This window comes from Mercenaria mercenaria, chromosome 7 (assembly GCF_021730395.1).
Source record: "Mercenaria mercenaria strain notata chromosome 7, MADL_Memer_1, whole genome shotgun sequence".
Lineage (NCBI taxonomy): Eukaryota > Metazoa > Mollusca > Bivalvia > Venerida > Veneridae > Mercenaria > Mercenaria mercenaria.
This window is the reverse complement of record NC_069367.1, coordinates 33,825,461-33,847,192: the sequence shown is the minus strand read 5'-3', so window position 1 is coordinate 33,847,192 and position 21,732 is coordinate 33,825,461. Positions and strand designations below refer to the sequence as shown.

Genomic DNA, 21,732 nt, shown 5'->3' with positions numbered 1-21,732 from the left:
ATGATCAGCCTGCACAGATGCGCAGGCTGATCTTGGTCTGCACTGGTGGCAAAGGCAGAATCACTTGCAGCCAGCAGGCTAAAGGTTTACATAAAATACATGGGTGTAAACAGAAAATATTTATATCTGATTTTGTGAATGAGACTGTGATAAGGGTTTTGTAAACAGATGACAGGTAGATAATCTGACATTTTAATGTGTATATAAATATACATACAATATATCCTGCGTGCGATAACACAATTCCTGATAGGGTAGTCCAATGGCAGTTTAAAAATCAATTTACCAAAAACTGGCGGCCTGAATTTGTAATAATTTCACTAAAATGTTTCTTACCCTTTACCAAAATTTGGTAAATTGTTCTGGTTTCTTAATGACCATTTCCACCAGATGGCATGGCCATTTTTCCCTTTAGGTTTATAGTGAAAAGATCAAAAACCTTCATTTCAGAAACAGCATGCATGATTTTAAAATACTGCCACAATAGGATTGTTAAGATTATTCCAGTTTCCTAAAAAATTATGGCTGCCAAAGTCAATAGCTCCTGCAGTTTCGATGTAATTGAAATGAAACTTGGTATACTTAATCCACATGAAATGACATGCACATATTTTTGGAACTTCAATGCCTGATAATACACTCTTAATTTCAAACCTAAAACATTTCTGTTACAAGAAAATATAACATAATATTGTATTTTTATGTCAATGTACATGTAACCATAAGGAGTTACGGCCCATTTGAGGACTTTATTTATTATTCTGTAATCCATTTTAATGGGTCATGTGTGATAAAATGTTGATATCAGTCTTGTTGAGGCTGAAACCATATGAAGGTATACAAAGTTTATATACATAATCCTATTGATTGCCAGTGTTGCTGTTGACAGAACGTTTTGCTCTGAATGGCAATTAAGCTTTTTATCCCCCGACAATTTAGTTAGAGGGATGTAGTTTTGGTGTTGTCAGTCTTTCTGTCCGTCTGAAGCCATATCTAGGAAGTGGTTGGGAATATTTAAAAAAAACTTCATATATATGTTCATCACTATGAGGTTATGCGGCCCGTCAAGTTTCAGTCAGATTGCCCAAGTAACACCAGAGTTATGGCCCTTAGAAGTTTCTAGTGTTAACTATATAGGGTACTATGAATAGTAACTTCAGAGTTATTGCCCTTTAGTTGTTTAAAAGTCCACAAACTTACCATTTGGTAGAATCTCAATAAACTTCTTTCATTATTTTCCATGAACATTTATTATAAACATGTGAAGTTGTGTACCCACACCTGGTCACCCCATTGCCTTGGTCACACCACCTCCCCCTCCCATCCCCACCCCCCACCCCCACTTCAAAAAAAAAAAATTCATTCCTTATTTTAGATTTTTTTCAAACCTTCCGTGAATATTTATGAACATGCAAAGTTGTACCGTTCCCCCACCTCGCTCCTCCACCCAGTCACGCCCACCAACCTGATTGATCGTGCATCCCTTCCCCCTCCAAACTTTTTTTTTTTCATTTTTAATTTTCCATCAATAGTTATAATCAACATGTGAAGTTTTGTACTCCACCCGCTCACCCTGCGCCCCCCCCCGCCCCCGCCGCGCCCCCCCCCCCCCCCTGTATTTTCTGTATTTTCAAACCTTTAACATGTGAAGTTGTAATCACACCACCCACCCAGCTGCCAGCCATGTTCAAGATATCTTACTTGATTGTGCTCTCTCTTAAGGACATCTGTTCTTTTAAGTTCAAATGTACATGTTAAACAGCAACACTTGGTGCCAAACTCGAAGACATAATTTCGTTCTAGTTACACTTCAAGCTCACATTTCAAATAACTCCATTTAATTCTAAAAGCCAAGCTTATTACAGTAAACATATTCCATTCAAAATAATTTCTTTGGTCAGGATCAACGTAACATAGATTTATTACGTACACTTTAAACATTTGTTTTCTATTAAATTGATTTTGACAAATGAAATTATTTTTTGGCCATTCCTCATCGCAAACCCTTTTGGCGGGGGATACCAATTCATCGAATTTGCTTGTTTATCCTGGGGTAGCGTTTATTTCTGCAAATTTGAAAATGACAAAAAAGATGTATATGTTTGCTAATGGGTACCAGTCAATATCAGGATTATATTACCATTATACAATAAACACAAAGACTTGTACCCACGATAAACATAGACATGGTATTAAATGTAAGTTGAGCCTTTTTAGCTCCCCTGAGCCAAAGGCTCATGGTGAGCTTTTGTGACTGCTCAATGTCCATCGTGTGTCGTCCGTTGTGCGACGCTGTCAACATTTTCTAAAGAAATCTTTTTCTTGAAAACCACTGAGCAGAATTACACCAAACTTCACAGGAATGATCCTTTGGTGGTCCCCTTTCAAAATTTTCAAAGAATTTAATTCCATGCAGAACTCTGGTTGTCATGGCAACCGAAAGGAAAAGGTTTCAAAATCTTCTTGTCTAAAACTGCAAGGCATAGAACCTTGGTATTTGGCATGTGAGATCATCTTATGGTCCTCTATCAAAATTGGTCAAATTGTACCCCTGGGGTGAAAAAAGGCCCCGCCCCGGGGGTCACAAGTTTTACATAGACTTATATTGTAAAAAACTTTAAAAATCTTCTTGTCTAAAACCACAGGACCTAGGCCTTTGATATTTTGTATGTAGCATTGCCTCGTGGTCCTCTACCAAAATTATTCAAATTACGCCCCTGTGGTGAAAAGAGGCCCTGCCCCGGGGGAGGGGGTCTCAAGTTTTACATAGACTTACACAGGAAAAAAACTTTAAAAATCTTCTTGCCTTAAACTGCAAAACCTAGGCTTTTGATATTAAGTATGTTGCCTTTCCTAGTATTTCTCTACCAAAAATGTTCTAATTATGTCCCTAGGGTGAAAAGAGACCCTGCCCTGGGGGTACCAAGTTTAACATAGACTTATATAGGAAAAAAAATAAAGATCTTGTCTGAAAGTTCAAGGCCTGGGCCTTTGATATTTGGTATGTAGCATTGCCTGGTAGATCTCTAACAAGTTTGTTCAAATTGTGCCCCTGGGGTGAAAAGAGGCCCCGCCCCGGGGGTCACTTGTTATAATTATGAGTTAAAAAGGAAAGAATACTTCAAAAATTATCAGATCATGTTTCCTAGACTGTTTAATTATAACTACCTGATGACCCCAAGCGATTAGGGATCGCTTGACTGTGACCTTGACCTACTGACCTACTTTCTTGTTTTTTAAGATACAGCCTTGAAATTTGGATGACACATCGATATTATCAGTTTTGCACACCGATATTAAAACTGACTTTCAGTTAACATAAATGTGACCTACTGACCTACCTTCTTAATATTTTAGCATCAGTTAGCTATTTGAAACATGTGGCTTATATTACTCAGGTGAGCGATTCAGGGTCATCATGACCCTCTTGTTTTATACATTGGTCAGAATTCATCTACATACAAAGTCAAGTCTCATCCTGTTTATACTAAAGACATACTTATGTGTTTTCAGAATTGTCCTATGATCTTGGAATGCAAATTACAGCTTTGTCAGAGTTTCAGCTCATTAAAATATTAAACTTTTGAAAATTTGTATTCTCAAAATATTTCTGAAGTATATATTTTTCTTTAATACATACCAGCTTTAGGCAAACTAGAATAAAATTGAACTTTGTCTCTATACAATGTTTACCAATTCAATTTTCCTTTGGAGTATTGTTATATCTGCTTCTATTTCAAGTTTGTGTGAAGAAGACCTTAGTTTAGCAAGGGAATTTCTAAATTTCATTCGATCTACGTAATTCAGATGTGACTCCTGAATAAAGTGATACTTATACTAATGGTACCATATACAGTTCTGACATGTCTGAATTTTTGATAGTATTGATCTTTTAAATGTTATGCAAATTGTGTTTTAAATACATTTAGGGGTGGTGTTATAACAGCTGTACAATTCGCCTTGTATCAGAATGAAAGGTGTATCTTTCTGTTCAATGAACTGCTAATAATTGTCTATATGATAGATATCTCAATATTTGAACATACACTTGATCATGCTTAGAAAATCATATCATCTGGAGGTCTTATTTAAGTTGTCAAATTAGCTGGAATGAACTTGTGGTCTTATACTGTACACCAATAAACTGTTTCACAGGAACAAAGAAGTTGGGTGTTGTATTGATAGAGGGAGGAAAGTTCTGGTATATTGCTTTTTCTCTGACTGTTTGATCAGCTGTTCCCATTTTAAGATCTTTAAAGATTTTATTTAAGTTTTAAACAATACTATGCTATATATAATTCTGAGGGTCTCTAAAGGTAGTAGTGGGAACTTGCAAAATTTTCAAAATACCCTTTATTGTAAAAAAGAGATTTTGATGGGGTATTTTCCAGTGTAAGTTTCAGCCATATCGGGTTTCAAACAGCTTGTTTGTGAATGGACGGTTATAAAACTTAGCATAAAAACTATATGAAACACTTGTGTCATTTCGAAATGAATAATCAGAATTTAAATTTGGCCAAAGATTTATGTGACAGAAATTAAAACTTAGGGAAAGTTATGGGGGTTTATTTTGCGGAAAATTTGATATTATGCCCCACTTTGAAGAAGAGCAATATATTGTTAGGCTCATTGTCAGTCTGTCGGTCCATAAGTTGGTAGATCATTTAGTATCCGATCAATAATTAGAGAATGCTTTGTCCCGTAATGATCAAACTGTGGTCAGTAGATGATCCATTTTATTTGGGGTCAGCAGGTCAAGGACACAGTGACCTTTTGGCTTAAGACAGTTTCAGCTTAATTACTAATTAAAGAACAGTTTACGCCTACAGTCATCAAAGTTTATGGGATGATTGTCCATGGTCAGCAGATGGTCCCTATGTTTTTTTGGTGTCAGTAGATAAAAGGTAATATTGACATCAAGACTGAAAACGGTTTCTGCACAGTAATTAAAAAACATTGACCTACAGTTGTCAAAGTTAATAGGTGATTGCCAGTTAAGAGTTCTTGACCTATAATGTTTTGAGGTCAGTAGGTCAAAGGTAAAGCTCACAGTGACCTTGAGACTGAAAACGGTTTGCTTTAAATAACTTGAAGCCTATAGCCTACAGTTTTCAGACTTCACAGGAAGATTGCCTGTGGGCAGTAGGTGACCCGTATTGACTGCCTTGATGGTCAGTAAGTGAGAGGTGAAGGTTGAAAATGATTTCTGCTGTATAATTAAAATCAAAGAAGGTTTTGGCTGTTAGTCTTCATAGGATGATTGCCTGTAGCGTCTAGATCTGAGGACATCAGTTGAAAGGCCAAGGTTACAGAATACAGAATTACAAACAAACGGCCGTAACAGGGGACTCTACTGCTTGCATATAATTACTACGGTATAATGTACTACCGTATTTTATCTACATGTCCACTTAAGTGAGCAGACTTCCTTTTCTGTATTTAAACCAATGAAATTCATTTTGTTAAGTAATAAGCACTTCAAATTATCGCAAAATAATCTTTTTGGAAGATCAATTTTCCTTGTTGGTACTGAAACCAGTTTAATATGATACATTACAGGAATGATGTAATATCTGCAGAGATGAGAACCTGAATTTTCCTTGTTTTATTTCCGGAAGTATTCATACCAGTTTGATATTATACTTCACAGGGGGTGATTTGATATCGGTAGAGATGCGCATGGTAACATTACAAGAACAAGCCGATCTACACAAGTAAAATAATTTACAAGTATACAACTCTAAATGCGATGTATTTCATAAATTTCAATAACGGTGAAACAGTTGTAATAAACAGTTTTAGAGTTCCATTACGAATGCATATAAAACTATGTTTAATCCTTTTAATTATCAGTTACATTGGCATAATACTCCAGTGCTGGTTAAAGTAAACAGGATAACCAAACTTAAAGATTAATCAACTCGACACCTCTAAAGTCCATGGCTTAACCGAACCTAGTCTGACTCCGATCTGGTCTCCATATACCAAAAAACAGCCGGGTCCTAAGAGAAATAGCCTGACTTTGTCTCGTATCTAACGTCACTGAAAAACTAACGTGTGATAAACAGAATATTACATTTGTGACTCTGTATAGAATTTATTAAACTCGAATAAAATTGATAAAATGCTCGAGCCTCGCATTTTATTATTTTATTCAACTCGTTTAATAAATTCAATATGAAAAGACACTCCTGTAATATCCTTTCTATATATAACTAAAATGACACGAGCTTGATATTTGGCACATAGTCTCCTGACATCTCCTTATTTACAAAATTACAAATGAACTGCTTGCATTTTCCAAGGTTAATCTCATTTCAGCAGCCAAAACCTATTATAAATAAAGGTTTATATAGTGCCGAGTCATACGCTGTTCTTTCCAACTTCATAGCAGTGATACACTACTACTTTTCCTTTCCTATACAATATATGGCCTGAATCTCTGATACTTCACTTATCAGGCTATTATGGGGTTTAGGCCTCTAAAACTGGTAGATAGATAGTTAATACACCAGCAACTTTTCATCCAGCTACAATAATATTTTCCCGCCTTTTCATTAACCATTGACACAGTAAGTGACAGTTGCCTGAATAGTCTCAAGTACTTAAATCATATCTACATTTATTTGAAATCAGGATGTTAGAAGACCGATTTTCCTTGTATTTGCGACAGTATTCAAACCAATTGTGTATACATGTATACACCACATGTAAAAAAGATGTGTGGCTAATTCACTTTTGCAACGTTTACAAAATTCCGAAATCACAAAATAATTGATATATTATGAGTGTTATACTAGTATACAAAAGTGCAGCCAAAGTCCTATTTTTTCTTCAAACTTACTGTGTGACTGAAGCATTGGAAATCCTTGAGACAGACTGACCGACATAATAGCTAATCACTTTTTCTTCTTACACTTAGTAGTACTTGGTGAAATTAAAAAAACCAAGAAGGCCGTGATGGCGCTAAAACACTTAACCTCCCTGATATTTTGACATTGGATATATTTCTTGCGAAAGGTAACACTGTGTTTAGTATGAAAACTTTTCAACCTAAAATATTAAAATATTTAAAAATGGGTCAAATCAGGGGCATCCATAAAATGTAGTAATATCTTACCTTCAGGTCTTGCACTTTGGAAAGGAATTTCATAAAAATTTTACGTATGTTACTCTATACATAACACGGACCCCTGCTGCGGCCCGAAAATTGGTACCAGGAATGACTTGTAAAAACTTGGTTAAGGACCACTATACAATGATGATATAAACTATTTCACCTCGAAGACTTTCACTTTTCAGAAGTTTTTAAGCTGGTGTTGCAGATTGTATTACCTTTCATGTTCAGACTTGATCAAACCGAGTCTGCTATTACTTTGCATGGTTGCTTTCTATACCTCCAAAGTTTATTCTTATAGGTTTTATTAACTATCACAACAACATTATGTAAGCCTCCCTGTAATTGGACGCAGTGTTACTATATTTTCTGGTTCTTTGAGATAGTTTACTATAATACAATTCCACGTCAGCCGGTGCCGGCAGGACCTGAGTGGTGTTGCACACTTCAATACCTCTCGTGAACAGTTTACCCATCTGATATTGGCACATATACTAGAAAGCAGAAAATACAATGAACGGAAAGGCTAAACTGTCAGTTACGTAGAAAATGCAGAAAAAAATAAATGAGACTATCCGTATAAAATATAGAAAACCTTGGAATTAAGCATATTGCTAACTCCAGTCCCTCAAAATATTTACCCTTTAATGACAGAAACGTACTTTTCCATCCGTATTTTTATTAACTGGGGGTGGGGGATGATGGTGCTTTTGCACAATGTACCAATAATCACCGGAGTAATAAAAACCAAGGATAAATATCAAACAGGGAAAACCGCGTTCCAAAAACGCAGCCTCCCCAAACACCAACCCAGCACGTGGACGTGCACACGATCAACACACACACACTATCACACAAAGCTAAGCTAACACACTAGGACAAAACGAAAAAATAAAGGAACACAGTGGGGTACCGCCTTGAAACGGTCAGTGGCAAAAGCACCAATGGGGAGCTTAAACCAGTTTATGGTGCACCTTACCTCACTCTTACCACCACCATGTTCCAAAGTCACAGTACAGTGTAAATAAATGTTATCCCAGCCAGGTGAAAACCTAACATACACAATGGCTACAGAAGGCGTGTTATGTAAAACAAAAAAAATGCTCTTTTCGGTTGCACTGTCTCCATGACATATATTGCCCCTGTATAATTGTTATGGCAATTTCTGTTATGTATTTTCATTTTCGTTCGTTTTTACAAGGCAAAATCAAATCATTTTGTCAGGGTTTTTTTTTTTTTTGTAAAAAACGAAATAAAAAAAAGTCTCTCATTACCTAAGTGGAAAAAAGTGTGTTACATGTCACTTTAGGGGCACCGTAGTTTCACATGAAAGATCAAAATAACTTTCACTCATGAATGTCATATTTTACATACATAGCACGTTCAAAGAAACAGACAGTGAAAATACAGTTACACTATCCGCGATATGTGCCCTCGCCTATCACCAATAACTTTACAAACCTTCAACTTCTGTACTATCTCAAATATGGTTTCTAAGAAATAAAAAGATTATTTGTGACAATTGTTCTTGTAAATGGCCTTTTCTAATTTGTACGCAACACAAAGCAGTTGACATGACATGACTCATGGACAGACTCAATCAAACCGAGTTTGCTATTATTCTTTTTGGGTTGCATTCTATGCTTCAAAGGGATCGTTTTACAGATTTTATTATAATATTATTTATGATCCCATTACAGATAGTCCTGTTTGAAATGTAATACTTGAGTTATAATTTGCTAACCCCTTGCAGTGGAGTACTAACTTCTTAGACAATCGTCTTCAAGCCATGATCCTGATATGTGTACGTCCAGAGCCCATAATCTCTAGGGGTCCACGCGTGTTCCTGCTCTTCCTTACATATATAAATGATCCCAAATTCAGTCTAAATTAGACTATATGCAGGGAACACAGCAACAGGCATGCCATTTTCCTCTTTCGAAAAATCAATTACCTTAAAATTCAACAAAAGTGGCAGTTTGACTGGGATATTGTATTCAATCCACCCGTTCCCCCAACTATCAAGTAACCAAGTTGGAAGAAGGAGATATCATATCCCCTCACAATAGTTCCTGCACAATTAGCTACAAGAATCTGTTAACTCATAAATTTATACATTGGCATGTATCCAGCGGTCTCGTGTGAGACGTTTAAATTAATGGATCAAGCAAACTCCAGGATTCTGTCACAGAGACATAAAGGTCGACTCAAGACCGAGTCGGATTCGAGCTGATATATCTCCAAAATCGGGGCCCCATAAACCCAGATAGAGGCGGGTCGTAAGACATGTTATGTGCATCTAGCGTCACATTACAAATTTGGATATTATCCTAAAATGTCTCGGACTAGATCTTTAGCATGTAATCTCCGGACGTTTCCAGATCTGCAGAATTACAAATGAAATTGTATTATTTCATTAGTCCAATATCCCCAACCACAGATTACTGATTATTGCTTATCCCGCCCTACGTCTACAGCACACCACCTGATACGCCCTTCCTTCCAACCCATACAGTTATGCATAGACTTCAATGCTAATACTTTTCATTCCCGAATGTATTTCTATTATCAGCCATTTGTAGATCCCTCGAAAGGTTTGGAAAGTAACGGCGGATTGACAGTTTAACCCTTAGCCTGCTGGCGGCAAGTGACTCTGCCTTTGCTGCCAGTGCAGACCAAAATCAGCCTGCACATTCGTGCAGTCTGATCATGGTCTGCAATGTTCGCTATTCAATCAGTAAATTTTCATTGAACACCCCTTCGAATAATAAATAGTATTACCCAAATTGAATGATGGGCCATTCAGTTTTAGAAATTTAGCGTGCTTCAATTATATTTTCTCCGCATTCTCGTTGTACCGGATCTATCTTCTAGCCTGTTGGCAGCATCAGCTCTCGTATATCGCCAACTCACTAATAAAATTTTGATTTTTAATAATTTATGAGATCCGTTTAACATTGTAAATTTTAAATTATTTGCACATGTCTGATGTGACTTAATGTTTTTTTTTTTTTTTTTTTTTTTTTTTTTTAATATTTAAGCCTTCGGGTGCTTGTTTATTCAAGCCGGTCAAAATATTTTACTAATTAAGTACCGTCTTTCTTTTATAAATGTCATGTTGACAAATCAAAAGTAGATACAAAGTGATCTACAATCGAGGTATGAGGAATATTTTGTTACATTGAAACTAAAATATTACAGCTATGAATAACTAGAAATAATGTTCGGAAACTGGTCCAACGAGAGATCGTATCCTACAAATAAGTAGATTTCCTTATACAATTCAATGAGTTAGATCTACACGTACAGTGGCCTGAACACTCTTAGGCACTTAATATCATATATAATTACATTTGAAATCAGGATGTTAGAAGAACGATTTTCCTTGTTATATTTCCGACATTCAAATCAAGTGTGTGGCTCATTCACAAAATTTAAAAATCCTTTTTGAATAGTATACTGAAGTGCAGCCAAATTCCTTCTATTTTGCGTCAAACTTTTAATGTGTGACAGAGGCACTTGAACGTTTTTGTATGTCCGTAATTAATTAATACAAAAATAATGATTTCGTTGCTTTTATTTTTATCTATTCTTATATTTCTATCTGTTCTTATAACTGGTTATAGTACCGAGTGAATTTGTAAAAAAATCAAGAGGGTTGTGCTGGCGCTAGCAGCTAAGACACTCGCCTAACTTCCCTGGATGGATTGGGTTGAGTTGGAGACTGTGGGTGTCCATGCAGTTAAAAGCAAAATGTGTGTATCATTTTATTTAAGTTGTATACATGTGAGTATGAGATTTCAACTGCTTTGATAAAATACTCGCTGTTAGATGGAAGGCTAATAAAAAATCTGTTATGTAACATGAATTAAAAACGATTATGATATTTGCAGCAAGGAAAAAAAAAGAGCTAACCCACCAGTTTTTGTTTTGACGAATTTGGTGGTTCATTGGTGATAAATTGTTACTTTTTGTAACGATAATGTATGTTGGTGTATTATGAAAATATGACTGACAGTCAACCTGCTATGACAGCGTAGCAATGAAACAAGGCAGTTAATGAAAATTTTGCTACCTTGCTACAAGATTTTAATACAATATAAAAAGCGCTGTTTAATGTCTAAGGCAAAGCCATTGCTCCAATTGTTCATTAAATGCATCTATAGTACGGTGATAATTTTCCGAAGACGGAAAACAAAGTACGTCTTTAGATTTGACTTTTGAGCGTATGAAAGACCGTATCTCTGGTGTCATATATATTTTGGAAAGGTCACCAATTACAACTGGCAGAATCACATTCCGTTTTGAGTAGATACCCTCATATGCAGCTATATTAAACTCAAAAGTGTTCCAGTACTCTTTGCAATATGATGGCGTCAACAATACAACAACTTTGCGACTTTTTCTAATTGTTTCTGGAATTACACGGTACAGTTTATCATAACCATCAAATTGTTCACGTATTTTTAAGGTATAGCCCCTTTCTTCGAAGAACGGATATATTTTGTCTGTAATTGCTTTGTGTAATGTGATATCATCTGTGACGTCATAGTGTTGTTCATATGAAATGTAAGCGTCTATTTCCAGTAGAGCTTGTTCTTGATCGTCCGGATGATGATACGGATCGATTTTTACCCTGCCTATGTACCAAAGGTAACGCAGTTGCCACCGTTTATGATAAAGCAATGCCACAAGAGATAGCACAAGTAACAAACCTATGAAACCTGTCACACATGACGTCATCACAATCCATGAAGTGCATTCATATTTCAATTGATCTCGTATAAATTCAAGTCCCGACAAACTTACTAAAGTCTCATTTATATACAAACAATAAAGTTTGTCTTTTTGAATAATGTTTACCTTAGTAGTTGCCAGCCAGTTGACGAAATCTTGATTATTACACATGCAAGATAAAATATTTCCTGATAAATCCAGGTCAATCTTTCCAGTAGATGCAATTTGATCAAGGGCAAGCATGTTCTCACTTGAAATGTACTCTACTGAGTTATTAGACAAATCTAATTTCCTTAGTTTAGTCAATGGTCTCAACAAGAAACTGATATTCTTCACTGAGTTTTCGGCTAACGACAGACTTTGTAAATTTGTTAGGTTGTGAAATAGCTTATAAGGCAGATCTTTTATCGCATTACTTCTAAGATCCAGTACTTCCAGTTTCTTCTGACTTGAAAATGTTAGCCCTTCGTGGTCCCTGTTCAAAGATTCACCTATCTGAGTATTTTGTAAAAGGAGGGTCTTCAGATTCCCCATATCAACAAAAGTGTTAGGACTAAAATAGGAGAATCTATTGAAAGAGAGGTTAAAAAACTGTAGATCTTTTAGACCATACCAAGGCCCTAGAAATGCTATAAGCATACAGCAGGATGCATCCAGATGTTGTAATCTGTTTGGTCCAAATATTAAAGACGGCACCGGGTACTCTAACTTTATATTATTCATAAAGATGGTTCTTACATTTTCCGGTAGATACACGGGTTTATCATCTCCTACTGTGTTCTTCAAGATTTGTAATAAAGAATTTGCCTGCAGCTTTCTGTTCCGAAACGCAGCTATGCCCATTCTATTGTGGTATTGATAGCTTACGTCGAACACTTCTAAACGGTTAAGTCTTCTTAAGTACTTAAGAAAGTTCCCAGAGTCAAGTTTGTTTTCTTTCAATGAAATATACTGAAGAGATTTTGGGAGATTATCTACACACCTGGGGTGTATGTAATTGATTTTATTCCAGCCCAAGTCCAGGGTTTTCAATGAAGTATTTGTGAGACCTTTAAACATACCTTCTGCCAGTCGTATGAAATCAGAGTGCTGCCTACACCAGTTATTGAACCGGATAGTTTCTATATTTGTTTCATTTAGCCCAACTGTAGCGTTTTCTACAGAACATAAGTGCCGGTTGTCTTCAATAATCAAGGTCGACAGGTTAAGCAAGCCCCGGAAGACGTTTGGCGCGAATTTTTCGATACTGCACCCGTCCAAATGCAGGTAATATAGAGGAGTTTGTCTGAATGGTTCAAAAGTATTTTCCGTTAGAACTGGCAAATTACAAAAACCATTCTCATCATTTATATACAATGTTTCCAGATTTCTCAACTTTGAAAATCCTGTCCCAAAATCTACATTTGGTATACCATCTAGATGAAGATATTGCAGACTGGTAGCAACTGACACAGCTTTGTCTGGATACGAACAGACAGACGTATGAACATTACAGTTGCCTTGCAGATACAACCGCCGGAGATTGCGTAATGGTTTAAACACATCGTCTGCGTAAGACTCACTACCATTTAGGTTATTGTGATTTAATGACAAATTCCCAAGCTGTGTCAATCCACTGAAAACTCCACTGTTTAGGTATCCAATTCTATTATAATCCAGTCTTAATGATTGTAATGAAGAAAATCTTCCAAATATTCCAGGTAGAATATCACTTATACTGTTATTGAATAGGTTAAGTTCCCTAGTGTTGTTAGGCACACAATTAAATATTTCGGATATATTTGTCAGACCCAGTCCAGAGCAGTCAGCAGAAAGTTTTTGAACATCCATTTTACACGCACACTGTAGAAATAATTGTCCTCTAGTAAAATGAATAAAGTTAATGATGAAACAAACAAAAAGTACTCTTGGCCGAGACATATTGTTTGGAAACACTTAATCCGTAAAACAGTAAGTATTAATATATAACACCTGTCTCTCTCACTCGACTTTAGATGCAGCGAACTGAAAAACAAAACAGAATCTAATATACATATACATCTGTATTATAAATAGAACGGCAGCTGAATGAAGTTTGCACGCTATATCGATCACTGGCGGAGCGGTAAAGTGTTCATCATATGACAATTAACGTACATGTGGTCCAGACCTGTCGTGTTTCATAGAACTGAGATTGCCTATGACTTCATTTTTGTACATATCTTTTATAGTTTAACTAGTCTAAACATCCAATTCTTAACCTAAGGCTTTCAAATGTTTGACGCAATTGCAAGGTTACATTAATCCGAAAAGAGGATCTTTTACTTGTCGTTATTAGTTATGTATAACTATAAATAGGTTATCACTAATTGACCTTCAAATGAGTTACGTTAGTGTTTTCGCTTCGCTACGCTTCGTTATTTTCATAAGGTCAATACGTGTTCTATAACATAGACATAACCTGCAAACTTACGCAAACTCTTGTTTCATAGAATTATTACAACACTTTATTACGCGACACCCTTAAATACCTTAAAAAAAGAACTGAAAGAACAATCTTTTATGGGACCTATTACTTTACATAGACTATGAACCAAATTGAAGTATCATAATCGTCTAAGCTTGTTTTGATATGTATGAGCTGTTTTGGGTTTATTCTCCGCGCTGAGTATTTGTGATGGCTTTTTGTAAGTGCAGTTTATGTCGTAAAGACCGATTTTTTTCCTTTCGATTTGCAAAATTTCAGATTTTTTTTTGATATCTGATCTGACCCATAATAATGACATAAGATTTAACACAAACGAGAAAAATAAGTCTTTTAATTTAGTTCCACTACGAAAAAGAGAAGCAGGAAAAAATCAAAGTGCAGAAAAGAAAGCAATTTGTATAGGACATCACTTTAAAAATTCCTTTCGTTTTCAGTTTGATGAATGTGCCAAAAAGAAGGTCGCCTTTTTCGTGTGTAATATTTTTTTTTATATTTTATTTTAAATATGGATTTATTATATTGTAGGCATTGTTATTTGCCACATTTATTTCATATGATGGGAGTGCGTTTAGGCCTTTTATTCCAGCCGAAAATCCGGATACTGCTTTGAAACATGCATGTAAAGTTTAATTTATGCTATTTTTAAACCCCCTTTATTGTGAGTTTTATAATACTACTGTTTCTGTATAAGCATTTGTTAAGGATTGTTGTCCATTTAAAGATTGTTGTATGTTGTATATCATGTTGTTAATATGTCGTTTGTAACTCACTATGCGACTCTTTTAAAGGTAAAGGCTACATCATCTTAATATATGCATGGCTATGCTCATTTCTCTTTCGGTAATCAACACCAAACTTACTGCACATTACGTACGACTGGAACAAACATCCAAAAACAGTGTCTTATTTTTTCAGTTTTATACTTTGATTATTTTACTTTTTTTTTAAGTTTAAGTATTTTATGTGTTTAATGTTTGTTATGCATGATTATAGTCAAATCTTTTACAAATGTCACCTAACAATAAGGCAAAAACTGGTCTTTGAACCAAGGTTTCTTACATGCTGCTTTAGCAATATCAGAACAATGGTCTTTCTTGAGAGGTGGCTGATTGCGCAACATTGACTGTTTGTCCTTCCAAAATACATTTGATCAGCATATGACTGTATTTAGTGGTAAAGGTACTGTTTAGTCAATATTCATTGCTGCGTATTCATAATTAAGCTGTTCTCCTAAGGAGGAGGAAAAGATTTAGCAAAAACAACAATACCCTCTAATAAATGCACCAACGTAATCGTCAACATAACACTTAAGTTATAATTTTTTTGTTATTTTAAACTGAGTTTCACATCCATGATGTTTGTTGTGTTTCATTCATTGTACATCGGCATTAATGCTCCCGCACTGAGAGTACGCACGCATTGAATGTACACTTCTATTAAACCTATGTTAAACCTAACCCAAACTTTAGTTAGTATGTTGTACACTCAATATGTACATACATCCAACAGGGGTGATTTAACTTGAAAGTATTATGTAGAGCCCACATTTATCATAATAATGGTCTTGATAACATCTGAGCTAAGTCTGAAACTCAGTCATTTCGAATGACTGTATGCAATACATTTCATTCCATATACCGAAACTAAGAGGTCAATTGCGCATATGGCTCATAATCATCATGATCTGTTTGCCTACAACAAAGACACCAGTATCATTATATCATCTCCCTGTTCTATCAGTACTACGTACACTGCTTTGTTTGGCACGGAGTTTCCTTTTGCTGCATCTAAGATGCAGCAACTTTCATACTTGTTTTCCTTTAGTGATAAGTTAGCAATTCGCGAATAAAGCTACGAATATTTATGTGTTATCTACCTAACGAAAAAGCATTTAAATGTTTCTTTATAAAGCTATTTTCTTTATCGCAACAACACATTAAACGAATGATCAGTATAATGACGGAAAGCTACCTTTCAGCAGGGTAAAGCTGAGTTTTTTTAGTTTAATTGCTTATGTAAATATAACATAAATTGAATTATTATACCTCCTATAAATTTGCCTGCATAAAATGCATATGTCATATCAGGTAAATTATTTCGTTACCTCTTTAATCATTATCCACCTCGAAAAGTCAGGGATAAAGTTTTGGCGTTACCCGGCATGCGTCCGTCCACCCTCCTGCAGTCATTTCTATACATTGGGTGTAGAATGTTTGTATTCACTCATATCAGCTTCCATGCAAGCTTTTTTTTAAGATGCAGTATAATTTTTTACAGAGTTATAACCCATTATTTGAATAAAAATATCATAGACTCCACCAATTAATAATTTCTGCTCTAAGATCTATAAAAAATCTGCAATTAATTTCTATCACGTGACACATTGAACTGCACGTAACATGTGCGATTGTTGTTTTGTTTGTGTCATATCAACATGTTCAAATTTTATTGCAATTTTCGGCAAATCCTTGCCTTTGGCAATACATATAAATCATAATATATACATCACTTGAAATTTGACATACATACAAATCACGTCTGTAATGCAAAAATAGTGTAAATGTAATATTACGATTCTAAAATTGTTCCTATAACACCAGATCTTAATGCAAATGCTTTATTTATAAATTTACATAATTTCAATATTTTACCTTTATTTTTCGTTGACATTATATGGCAGAACTTATTCAATGTTGGAAAAGATGCAGATTTTATAAATTATTTTCTTAGCTCTGAATATAAAGGGCAGCATAATAATAAGTGGTATTCCGATTCAACGTTCTTTTGCGTACACATTTTACAAAGTCAATCATTTCTGCTCGTCCCTGTGTATCTTCCTGTTTCGATTTCTAAAGTATGAGAACACAGTCTAAAGCAAGACATCTGTTTACGTAAATTGTCATTCTTAACAATGTTGAGATGTTTCTCGAAGCAAAATTGTGTCTTAAATTTCTTGTAATAATCAAGTTTTGGCATATTTTCAATATTGTCGTGCCACTCTTGTAAAAATTAGTCTCTTAGTCGTTGTTTAAATAACTTTTCATAATTGATATTGACAACAAAATTATCTAAAATGTATGGAAAACCCATATTCCTTCTAACTGTATGAATACATTTGGCCCGACATTTATCATTACCATTGATGCATTGATCTAAATATATATCATAAACCGGCGACTGCAGATTCATAACAATTTTATTCCAAAACTTTAATGCCTTGCACAAAACAGACAACGGAAATCTCCCTGATTCTCCATAAACTGCAATATTTGGGGTTTGCTTTTTAATACCTAATACATATTTATAGAATCTAATCTGAAGCTTACCAATGTCTTTAAGTTTATATATACCCCAAACCTCAGATCCATACAGCAGGATAGGAGCAATCATCGTATCAAAAAGGTATAATTTTGTTTTAACATCAAGTTTAACTCTATCAAATAATGCTAAAAGATTGTGATAGGCCCTGAGACCTTGATCTGAGAGAGTTTTAGCTGCTTCAACGAAGCTACCTGTATAAGAAAAGTTCACACCTAGATAAGTAAAATCATATTTTTCTACTACTTGTCCTTTTATAGTTATAATAAAATTTTGGGCTGATTTACGTTTCTCAAAAACACACACTTTAGTCTTATCAACATTTATCTTGAGACCATATTTTGATGAATATTCATAAATACTATCTACTTGCGCCTGCAAACTTACAGGATCAGTCGTAAACAGAACGATATCGTCAGCAAAAAGTAACAAATATTTGGATAATAACTCCAGGTCAGTATTTGACATTTTGTAAAGATCCATACATTGTTCAATATCATTTAAAAATAGGATAAAAAGCAAGGGAGATAATGACTCTCCCTGTTTCAAACCAACAGTTACCTCAAAAAGTCTGATAAATTCATATTTGCATTTAGTTTAACACAAGACAATACAGATGAATAAATAGATTTTATCATAGTCATTATTTTACAGCTGACACCATTTTCAATCAATTTAATCCATAAAGCATCTCTAATGACTGTATCAAATGCCTTTTCATAGTCAATGAAAATGCAGTAATGTTTAGATTTGTTAGCTGAAACCTTTTGAGTAAGAGAATGCATGAAGAATGTAAATAGCGTCAGCTGTAGATCTTGAGTCTCTAAAACCAAACTGTACATCATTAAAAACTCTCTCTGATTCACACCATTTATTAATTCTATTACGAAGTATTAAAGAACGATGATGGTTAGATTTAACAGGTACGTTTTTATTTATTTTATATAAAAATCACTCTGGAAGCGCGCCATCTTGTCGTATTCGAAATAACTATTCATGCTTGAAATAACTTACACGAAAAACCTGTTTTGCTGTGTGCCGATAGATGGTTATTAAGAATAGAGAAATTAAATTTGTTTTGCATACATATGAAAGTCTGCAGAAACCCGGTGGATTTTTGATCACCGAGATATACAACGTATATTACTCTATATACATTTAATTGTTATATCTGTGACATATTTTCACGCGGTGTAACATTTAACTGAATTGCCTAATAATCCCTATTTTCTTTTTGGTATTCATACATAGCGATCAATCACAAATACCGTGTTTTTTTTAATGAATGAGCTGGGACCTCCATCTGATTTGGATGTTTTGCCCCAATCGTTACTTTGAAAAACCGGATCAGTAACGTATGCTCTCGGATCAAATAGAGCGGTTTTGGTAAGAAAATTATCTTTTCCAGTAATTTAGAAATTATTGTCAGAGACGGCATATAGCGCAAGATGTGCTCTGAATATTATGGTATACTCTTTGCTATTTGTTTTCCAGAAAATTTAAGCACTTTTCTCAAATACTTCTGGAAACCATGCCAAAATAGCAGGTAAACAATGCCATGACTCAGAAATGCAGTACACTTTCAATGGAAGATTATGTGAAGTGTGTATTGAATAGTTTGACCTTATCTTTGTTGTAGAAGTAATTAGGTTAACCGTTTATAGATCAAATATCATTAATATTTTTACTCTTATTTCTGAGAAACAATATATGGTTAATTATTGTTGTGTACCACTTTGTAATGGGTTTGGAGGATTCTATTTTCCAAAGAACAAGGCATTAAAAGACAAATGGAGGGAAGCTGCGAAGAAAGGAGGGCAAATTATGGGATCTGTCAAAACATAGCTGTTTGCTTCAGTTCTACGGCGACTTAATGCTCTGCATCAAATTTTTATTTGTTTATCTATCAGAAACTGCGATAAGTATTGTCTCCTGATAACGTTCTAGTCTAAACAGCAAATGATTTTTTTACTTAATCATTCTTCTAATGAAACCCCGTGTATTACTATTGATTTAAGGGCAAGAATTCGGTCGAAATGTTTTGGACAGAAAAGGCATGCATGATCTAAATCCTGTTGTCGATATTTTCTATATAAAGTAAAAAAAAATATGTACAGATAGTTTACCCCATTTTAAATTATAAGCACGATGGCGAGAAGCTATTTTCGATAGATTTTTCCTGAGATCAAAATTAAAATGCTGTGACTCGGAACTACTTTTCATACAACAGTGTAATTTTATTTCTCACTTTAGCACACCTATTAATGCGTTTCTACCAAAATGTCATAAACATTCGCAATATACACGCACGTATACCTTTAAGGATTCCTCAAGTAAGAACTTGTTCCCAGTAACGTGACTATTCTTAGATGGTTCTCACCCTTGTGGTTTTACCTCCTTTAGACTAGTATGTAAATTTTCCTTTTACAGTCTAAAAGTAAGGCAAAAGCTTTTGTGTCCTTGGCGACAATCACAGACTTTTCTCTACGAACTTTATTCAATAGTAAAACTCGACAGTATCTAAACTGAAGAACAGTGTGGAATGCTTTTTTTTATTACAACCAGTATAATTGTATACCTTAAGAAACAGTACTGATTCCAAGTTCTTATGTAAGTTGAAGCCGTCCTGTTTGTTCTAATTTCATCTATTCAATTTTCATTTACTTCAATTTAGTAGCAACATATGGTGACGTGACTCTTACCAGAGTGGAGCATTAAACTTAAACATTGTTTTGATCATGTTGTTCTCTGTGTTGTCACTACCTATCACTGTTTTGATGAATAAATAAAGGAATGTTTCCCTTGTAAATTGATGAAAACGAACACAGAAGAAAACTCAGAAGCTCCTATATTACTGTATTTTCGCTCATCTTGTGTCTCATGCGTTACTGACCAGCACGGTCATGAATCGCCTTATATTTGCCTTCTAAGAAATATAATTCGTCATTTATAATAGAACATGTTACAGGAATATGTCTGTGATATCGTGGAAATGGTAATTTAGTGTTTTTGCCCAATAAATAATGCTGAAATAATGCCTTTTCTGAGTCGTGGCATTGTTTACCTGCTATTTTCGCATGGGTTTCCAAAGTAATTGAGAAAAGTGCTTAGATTTGCTGGAAAATGAACAGCAACAAGTATTTCATAATACTATGAGCACATCTTGCGCTATATGTCCTCCTTGACAAAAATTCTAAATAATAGAAAAATATAATTTTCTTACCCCAAATCACCAAATCCGCCCCATTTGATCCGAGATCATGCGTTACTAATCCGGTTTTTCAAAGTAACGATTGGATACGGTGATTCTGGAACTTATGAGCTTCACCAAAGATCGGTCATCAATAAGTGTACTGTGAGGCGAACCACAAGACGTAATGAATTTGGAAGATTTGCTCGCCCATACGGTTAGACTTACAAAGCCGAGTTGAGATTAAGAAATCTGTATTAATGTTTAGTTTTTTCTTCAAACTGACACTGACATTTTTCAAAAAAACATTTTCTCTTGGGCTCATAAAATGTTAACTATTTTGCAGGAAGTTAATTATTGTCTTTAAATTGCATCCTGAGCATAGCTTTTACATATAAATAAACTCTTCGACACTTTTACGCTCTAAACATATTTCATTTTACTCAGATATACGTTGTTTACATTTTGAATATCATACAACCTCTCCTATTGATCTGGTAATTGTAAGAGTACATATCAACAAGCACATCAATATTCAGTCTGTGAAGGCCATTATAGGGAATCTATGGGTCAACCAAGAGGTATGTTACATTACGAACACATTTGCAATGATTTCCAATTTCATGGTTTATTAACCTGACAGAATTCTGCCTGATTCTGATCGCATGTGTCCAGTCGTTAGATCAGGGATAAGAGATATTGTAATTTTATTTTCAGAAAGTGCTATTAAAGAGGATTATATGGCAGAGATATGAGCCGCGCCATGAGAAAACCAACATAGTGGGTTTGCGACCAGCATGGATCCAGACCAGTATCCATGCTGTTCGCTTTCAAAGCCTATAGCAATTACAGAAACCGTTAGCGAACAGCGCGGATGCGCAGGCTGGTCTGGATCAATGCTGG

General features: G+C 35.0%; 1 protein-coding gene across 1 annotated transcript; it reads right to left on the bottom strand.

The window, feature by feature from the left end:
* Positions 1–10,309: 10,309 nt before the first annotated feature.
* LOC123554462 (toll-like receptor 4) lies at positions 10,310–13,899 on the bottom strand. Its single transcript, XM_053548078.1, has one exon. It carries the CDS (start codon positions 13,772–13,774, stop codon positions 11,231–11,233), a length of 2,544 nt encoding a protein of 847 aa, XP_053404053.1. The 5' UTR covers positions 13,775–13,899; the 3' UTR covers positions 10,310–11,230.
* Between the last annotated feature and the right edge of the window lie 7,833 nt (positions 13,900–21,732).

Excerpts from the sequence above, each read along its gene's own strand:
- LOC123554462 (XM_053548078.1), bottom strand. The coding sequence starts at position 13,774 with ATGTCTCGGCCAAGAGTACTTTTTGTTTGTTTCATCATTAACTTTATT.